The sequence below is a fragment of the Rhyacophila brunnea genome, unplaced genomic scaffold, assembly GCF_057557595.1.
Source record: "Rhyacophila brunnea isolate RB1 unplaced genomic scaffold, BYU_Rbru_1.0 scaffold_10, whole genome shotgun sequence".
NCBI lineage: Eukaryota > Metazoa > Arthropoda > Insecta > Trichoptera > Rhyacophilidae > Rhyacophila > Rhyacophila brunnea.
In genome coordinates, this window is record NW_028232752.1 from 12,606,421 (window position 1) to 12,615,377 (window position 8,957).

An 8,957-nucleotide genomic window follows, 5' to 3' on the forward strand; every position below is an offset into this window, starting at 1 on the left:
GATATTATTAACTATAGAAAGGAAAAAGGGCGTAAACCTCGATTTTTTCAAAATAGGTTTTATTGCATACTAACGTTGTACACAACATGACTAAATACACGTTATACCCAAAGAAAGGATGTAAGCTAAGTATTATCTAAATTTAGCTAGCAATTTAAAAAAAAAAAGGAAGGAAGTAACGTAGGAAAAATGACTTAACCATCATTTTTGTTTAATTAACTCAATAATTAATATAAGATTAGTGATAGAAAAACCAAACATTATTACACACGTACACATTAACATATACTTCAAGATTGACTATTTTCTATTTTAACTTTGGCCGAAAACCATAACAAAAAGTTTTTTTACCTCCTGTAATATTTGATTTGTGTGGATTACGCCCTTTTTCCTTTCCACAGTCGATATATAAAAATATTTACAATCAGAAATTAAAGTCTTATAAATAGGTTTCATAAATAAAATACATACATATTTACAAAATTTTAAATCATAAAGAACAGGTTGTAAATATAAATATTTACTTTTACTATTATTTTGTTTAGAAAATTTTTATGATTGCTTGTAGTATTTCATAAGAATTTACTTAAAACAGATTAAGTAAAGGTTAATAAGTTATTTTTATTTACTTACTTATGCCAAGTACCTTAACTTTCGAATCGAATTTAACTGACTGCGTCACAATCACACAAATATACAAAACAGTTTGTAGTTTTAAAATTATCTAATAATTGTTGTAGGTAGACCTTTAAAAGTTTAGTTACAGCCATTTAGTCACTTGATTAAAGGTTCGAGTGAGCATAAACGGATATGGCTTAGAGTGACAACACGCCGTGACTTAAGTCTTATTTGTCTTCGTAAAATGATAATAATCAAGCTCATCCCATGTTCCCGTGGCTCGGACCCACCATAAGATGTGGCTAGATAAATACTATTATATAAACATATTATAAAATTTAAAATATTGTGTGCGTAGGTATGAAAAAAATCTCAACTAGACTAAATGATATAAACGTGTATATTGTAATTTTTTATGTAAATTGTCATACATTTTTTCATATTATTATGTAATTAAATACGTTTAGGATGATTAATTCTTTTTTACTGATTAAAGATTATTGTGTCTTTTGAATCTTTTCAATAAATTAAAGTGTCTTTAAAAAACAAGACTTACAATATTTATAAACAATTAATTAATTCAAATTTACTATCAGTTCAATCAATTTTATTTTCATTTTGTTATTAATCCAAAACTTACTGTTCCCTTCTAATTGTAAATTAATTTTAATAACTAATTGTTACTTTATCTTTTGTAGAATATATTTCGCCTCCATCTTGCATATTTTAGAACAAAACAGGTTGTGTTTTCTTCTATTATAAATATTAATTTATTGAAAATTATTGCCTACAAAACCTAAGATTGCTAAGTCATTGCTTATTAAGTGAGAGATATTTATTTCATTTTTCCGGATCAAATGATTATAACTATCATCGTCGGCTATCATATTTATTATAAATTATTATTTGACTAGGACATCAGATGTTTGCTTCGCTAATTAATGTAATCTATATGTTAACTATTTTATTTATATTAATTTTGCCAGGGACGTGCCAATCAAGTAGGGCACAAAACAAGAGAGCCATATTTAATTCACCACTATCTTTATTGCCAATATATAAACAGTCGAATAGCCAAATTCTTCATTTTTATTTCTCATCACCTGTATTAATTAGTATAAAATACGTATTAATAAATTAATATCAGTTTAAACCTACATCCTAGTGTACCTAATACAATATTATATCCATTATGGCGCATCCCTAATTTAGTCCTACAATTAATTGGCTTCTCTTTATAAAACATACGTATGTTATAGTTTGTTGTTTTAAATATAATTATTTTAGTGTTACTGCCACATAAAAAAATCCTAATCAATTTAATTACTTATAAGTTAAGTCTTTATAAACACAAATATTCGATGCAGTAAAACAATAAACAAAAATATTAAATTTGACCTACAAGTTTTTGGAATTATTTTATTTATATTTTTCTACTCAAATTTATAACACAGTGAGCTGGTTTTTGTCTTATACAAGTGATTTGTTCAATAATTATCATCTATACATTTGACTTTCATTTAAAAACCTTTGTCGTGATTGAGAAACTGGGGATTAACGGGATTGACTAAATTAAGTACATCCACTTCCAGTCACTTTTTGCAAAAACAGTTTTTATATATACTTAAATTTTTCATATAAGTATGTGGATGTGAAATCTACAAGTCATTTTTTACTTATGCCATGTACCCTCTTTAATCTTCAGCCCTTCTACTAACTATAAAAATGTATATGGAGACTATAGGCCGTAATTATGGGATTCCGAAATTCTTTATAAGCTATTTAACCGATTTTCCACCATATAGCGTATAGCACTGTTTGTGACGTAAGCAATCTGACGTCACACGTCATTCAAAATGGCTGCTTTATATGTCACTTTCAAATGTCATTTTAATAATGCATTCATTACAACAAACGTTTGCTTGAATCCCTCGTTCATTTTGTAGACTCTGTAAAACATTTGCGAACTTTAAAAACAGTTCCTACGTGCTGTTTACGAAATATGTATAATTTTGATCCAGTCTATAATCTATAATTCCGTTTTGACATCTCATTATAGAAGTGATTGAAGTGAAGTTAATCATAATATAACTGTATGTATTGCCACCAAATCCTTTCGTACAGTAGAATTATAAAATAACTGATGAATTATTTAAAGTTCATAATAATTATTCATTTATAATTATTAAATTTATATGGTACCGTTCGCACACTTTCACACATTTACAATTTCAAAATTTTAAATTAATGATCGGGGAATGACATTTTATAAGTTTGCCATTATATGGACGCCATGACACAATACGACGTCACATCGTGACATCGCTAACCAACGGGATTACATTTGCACTCATGCATACAAATGAGCAGTATTTAGAGTATAAAGTATTTGGGAATCTCATGCATACGACCCTATGTGTTTCACCAATTATTTTTTTTTAAATTTATATTATCGTAACTTAACACATTGATCGCCAACTAGTTTTACATAAAATAGTTAAAAAATGATTATTTGTCTCTAAGGTATTATTTGATAGGTAATGAAAGAATATAATGTTTTTTTTCATTTTGATGATTTTTTTACGTAAATATTGGTTTTTATGATGTGCCGGCCACATGTGTCCGTCGCGGCGCCAACAAGTTAATTTATTCTATTGCGCCGGGCCGGCCACTTCGCCGGTCACCTGTCCATATGTGTTGACGAGAGCATGGTGCCATTTCGCGGTCGAATTATATTTAGATTTAGATAGTATAATAAACAGAAAAGGCACAAATACGGAATAAAAGTTTTCAAATTGGGTAGTATAATACCTGGATACACATAAACTGGAAATATACGTATACATACCTTATAATCATTTTTTTTATTCTATTTTTTTATTATTTACATATTTTTTATAACTTACATTTTTATAATCTATTTAATTTTAATTTTTATATCAACAAAAACACATTTAAAATTTAAAAGGAAAACTATTTTTTTCATTATGTACATTCTTTACATTAGTGAGCCTATATTTTGTGACTGGGAAGACATATTTTCAGGCCAAGTGGCAGTAATATACAGAAGGGCCATGCCGGTCACCGCGTATCGAAAAATGCACAGCGCGCGTGCCCGCCGGCGCTGTAGAACAACTCTACGCAGGTCTTCTTTGCCGGTCACCGGTGACCCCCATGGCCCCCTGAACGTAATCCAATGCCGGTCACCGGTGACCCCCATGGCGATCAACGTGTTAACATACTTAACCTGTGGCATTTTGCTGGATAAAGTGCACCTCTGTCCTGTTAAATCATGATAAAATTGTTTTCCACGATTTTAACATTTCTTGCAACTTTCTACAATATTTGGAACGAAAAGGTTGAGTATCGCAGTGTTGCCGATGAATAAAATCAATTTTCAATAATTCTGATATTATTAGTAAATTGTGTCTTTTTCGGATATCTTTTTGTTAATTATTTTGTATAATCGTTTTGAGTGTGTTTAATAATATTACATTTATTATTATCTCATAAGTTTGAAGGAAACAGTAAATATCTCATCTTTGTAGTTACCACTGTAATTTATTTAATTTTTAAAAGGTATTTTCCTTGTTATAAATATTTTATTTGATAATATAAATTTCATTTGAATTTTTTATTTGTTTTGTGTTCTTTTTTTTCTAAACCCACTCTCCATCCATTCATGCTTTCATGGTGACCATTGAACAATAGAAAAATTAATAAAACTCATACGATTTATATTCAATTATTTATTCAGATTGTATATTATCATACTTAACTTTTAAATACGTACACTTTTTTTATTAAACAATTTAAATCAGACTTTTAAATTCAGCAACAATATTTAAAAACAGTTGTCGGCAAATGGCGATACTTTTTGGCTATTTCATTTAAAAAATATCACAATAATTATGAAATTAAATATTGTACACTGAATATGCCAAATAGAATGTTCAAGAAATACATAGTTGGTAAAATGAGTCGATCGATGTGATAAAACATTTCGCCACAATATGCCAAGCTGGGTTTATGGTTCAAATTCCAATTCACACAGTTCGTCATTACACAATCTCTTAGGTAAGCCTCAGCATTTCAATTTTTGGTCAATTGTAATATACTCAGTCAAAACCAAATGCCACCTATTCGACGCTTGCATTCTGATGGTGCTGCTTTACGGTAGCGAATCATGGCACCTTACGAAGACTCAAAGCAATCGTATACTGAGCTTCGACAACAGATGTTTGCGACGGATACTGGGTGTGCAGTGGTAGACTTTGGGAGTAGCAAGGAGATCAGAGAATGCATCAAACAGCCTCACATCACGTTGAGAGAGAAGAGGCAACGTTAGACCTGGCTCGGCCACGTGCTGCGAATGTCAGAATAGAACTTTAACCTGGCTTGCCTGTTCTTCAAACGACCCAGATTTCGGCATCCTGGAAAGCCGCTAGATACAATATATATACAATCATAAATATGTATACGGCGGAGCTACGGGATGCTGGTTTGAAATGGAATGACGCAAGAAGACTGGCGAGTGACAGGGATTCTTGGAGGTGTCTCATGGTGTCCATATGCTCCAAATAAGGGCCGGATATGGCCGATGAAGAAGTAATATACATTTAATTGTGTAGCAATAAATAAATAAAACATTTTGTTAATGATATTGATGACCATTGACTGAATATAACAGATGTGTCATTCTCTGAAAAATAGGCTGGGTTCTCACAGCCATATTATGCTTTTATAAAAGTTCTTTATTATTATTCTAAATTACATTTAAGGAGCAGATTCTGTATTCCCAGCGAATTTTCCTTCATCAAAAGCTTTCCTCGCTTTCTTTAATTCTTCGTTCATGGTCAACAAGTCTTTGACGCGGGCATATTTCCTGTAATCTTTTCTCACTAGGAAAACTATATCTTCTACTTGGACTCGACCCGTTCTTCCCACCTCCATAGCTCTGGAAATAAAAGAAAAATAATGTTGGTGACAGATAACACATACTTTAATATAATAGTATGTAAAGAAATATGCTGCTGACTCATATTATATCTTTTTGGCTATATAACGACATGTTACATAATATCAGCATTGTTATACTGAGTTAAAACCTCGCCGCTGGAGTAAAACACTGAAATGATTTGATTTTCATGTTGTGTCAGGCAGTGGAGAAGGGTGGAGGTAGGCTCTTATGATCCGCCATAAATATTGCACACTATATTTTGTCAGTCATACGTATTTATTTAAACAGTGTAACCTGGTCATCATTCTTCGATCTACGTCAGCATTGCAAGAATGTTATGCCAAGATGGACGATAATTTGTTTTGTTAATACCGGAAGTTGTGGAAGATACACGAGCAGGACATGTGGGAAAAGATTAAACGTAAAAATTAGTCCATCAATTATCACGTTTACGGACATGTCTATAAACGTCATATTATGTGATATGACAGAACGTCCTGTACTGTGGAACGGAATGCGACATGACGTGTATAGAAGTCATATTTTGGATTAAAACAATATGTTCTCTGTCTACTTGTGTCACAATGCAAACATATTTCCATTAGATAGTGTCATTATCTAAATCGAAAAGTTAAAAAAAGTAAGTAAAACATTCTTAATACAATAATTTCAATATGTGTCATATCAGTAACATTTATTAGCAAACATGCGTCCGCGAATGTGACATGCGTCCGCGAATGTGTTGACCTAGTAAAAAATTCCACTTTAATCTGTGATATTGGTAACATTAAAGTATGAAAAAGATAATTTGAACACTGTATAATATTTTTGCGGTAGGTACATATTGATATTTAAACAATCTATAAAATACACCTAGGTATTACTTATTAAATAATGAATAAAATATTATTCCTGAACATAACCTAAACATAGTATTTACAAAGAATTCATTTGAGGTTATGTTTTCATTTACAAACGTTTTTCATAATATTAAGTTATTTGACAATGATACCATTAAGTTGAGTACCAATTAATATTGAAATCCACCATTTATGGTATCATAGTGTTCTTCTAAATTTGATTTTACTGAATCAGCACTAAATCATATCAACATTTAAGTGAATCTAATTTACATTTTAGAATAGACTATACTAGAATGAAAACGAATATATACAACATGAATCTAGTTAATGAAAAGCTTAATGCATACCTGTGTGTTGTTTCTGTGATAAATTCAATGACTAAATCTTCCAGGAGATCTACACTCTCGGTGTATGGATTTTGGTCATCGCCAAATCCGTACATCATGCAACGTAATTCCTTGCTGAATAATCTCTTTCGTCCTGATGGGGTGGCTCCAAGCTGGGCTTCAGAACCATCTTCTTCTTCAAACTGTTGAAACACGCCACCATTAGTTGTTACCATCAATAACAAACAATACGTTTTAATTTTGTAAATATTATGAAAAAATACCTGATCGAAAGTTTCATTGGGGTCCTGAGGAGCAGCCATATTTAGTATAAAAGGCAGTTATTGAAAATTATTCAAGAGATGGTATTTGTATTTGACTGTAAGAATAAAATTCCCTCAGAAATTTAATACTGTAACAAAACAATGAGAAAAATGACACTGGAATTGGATTCGACTTTGACTTTGACAGTAATGGCTGCCAACGCTACAAATATTATTTCATTCGATTTTGTTGCCAGTACTATTGTCGGTTTACCTTTCCCATAAATATTTATTTAGCGAAGTCACGTTCAGAAAATAAATAATCATTGAAATAGCTGATAAAATAATATACCTATATAAAATTCTGCAAAAGGTATAACAGAGTCACTCAAACGACACTAGAATATTATAAAAAGGCTATCCATAAACTGAAACCGTATGCAGTTTAGAACCGTGTGCCATACTAAACTTTTGATTTCTGTTCATGAAAATATATTTTCACTAAGTTTGTAAGTGTGTATAAACAGATACGATCAGAAGCTTATAATATACTTTGTGAAAATATTTTTCCGTGAACAAAAATCATAAGTTTAGTATATTATATAGCACACGGTTTTAAACTGCATACGGTTTCAGTCTATGGATGGCCTTTAAAGTATTGCACGGTTTTGTTAGGTAATTTCTAATAATTGGGCTAACTGGGCTAATTGGGCTTATTATTGTATCCATTTCGAACAAAATTTAAATCAAATTACGATTATTTAATTATACTGTAGAGACTTAACATTATTAGCATTTAATAATTAAATTATTGCATTCACTCTATAATTCAAAATTAACAGCCATAATCGAAAACCATTCTTTTTTGAAAATTAGATTTTACACTACCAAAAATATTTTTTCAAATAATTAATAGTGTCTTTTTATCCTGGGTGACGTCACTTCGTGTTAACTACCTACCTACCAGACATTATTTAACTTCATATTAATATAACTAACGCTTTACTGTAGTTTGTACTAAACTTCGATAATAATTAATTTAACTAGTTCTCCGCCAGAGTTGTAGTAATGTCTGAACGCCTCCTACACAGCATCCTTATAATAACCAGATGCCAGTTCAGGCCCTCATCCCACAGACTTATCACTACATACCGAATTTATTATTATAATCTTTTATGCTAATTATGTACCCACCTACATATTATAGATAAAGCTGAAGTATTACATTTATTCAGAGCGACTTCAGAATTGGACTGACCAATCGCTTCTTACGCATGTTTACTGCGTATGGTTTGAATACATATTATTATATTTGTTTTCGATTTTTTCCTCAAGCTAAAAATAACAAAAAAAAAATATTTTTATTTTCGCGTGATACAAATTATTGTGTGTAAAATATTGCTGTTAACAAGTTTCGATTTATTTATTATTTTTATTTTGTATAAATTAGGTACCTACATTTAATTGCATGATTGCATGAAATATCTAAGATTCCTTTTTTTATAAATCACAATTATTAATAAGTACATATTGTAATATACCTACATATATCAGTCAGTGACGTCCCGTGGGGGTTGGCAGATTGACCGTCGCTTGGGGGCGGCAAATCCAGGAGAAATATCTACCTAAACTTAGTAATAACGAAAATATCTTTCCATTAAAAATTCAGCTTACTGGTTGGAAACATAATGTATTAACTAACATAAAAGATTAACAGGACTGCAATTTTTTGTTGGGTTCGCGATGTCTAGTTTACTTCCGTTGCCCTTCGGCGTCCTTGGTGACCAGAAACGACACGAGCAGATTTGCGAATACAGTTTATATTTTGTTAGTAATGTATCCTTACAACACATTTCTTAGATATTGGAGTCATGAAAGGATGATAAAAAATACTTTATAAAGATTGAGGCGGCATTTTGGCGCTGCT

The 8,957-nt window shown here is 30.9% G+C and overlaps 1 protein-coding gene across 1 annotated transcript; it reads right to left on the reverse strand.

The window, feature by feature from the left end:
* Positions 1-4,352: 4,352 nt before the first annotated feature.
* Taf13 (TATA-box binding protein associated factor 13) lies at positions 4,353-7,239 on the reverse strand. The gene is made up of 3 exons (XM_085951253.1): positions 7,052-7,239; positions 6,789-6,970; positions 4,353-5,575 (listed from the first exon to the last, which is right to left on the reverse strand). The coding sequence occupies exons 1-3, from the start codon at positions 7,088-7,090 to the stop codon at positions 5,395-5,397; spliced, it is 402 nt and encodes a 133-aa protein (XP_085807379.1). The 5' UTR covers positions 7,091-7,239; the 3' UTR covers positions 4,353-5,394.
* Positions 7,240-8,957: the final 1,718 nt, after the last annotated feature.

Coding starts and splice junctions, on each gene's coding strand:
- Taf13 (XM_085951253.1), bottom strand. CDS start 7,090: ATGGCTGCTCCTCAGGACCCCAATGAAACTTTCGATCAG. Junction 6,971..7,051: donor CCAATGAAACTTTCGATCAG/GTATTTTTTCAT, acceptor GTGTTTCAACAG/TTTGAAGAAGAAGATGGTTC. Junction 5,576..6,788: donor ATCACAGAAACAACACACAG/GTATGCATTAAG, acceptor TTTTATTTCCAG/AGCTATGGAGGTGGGAAGAA.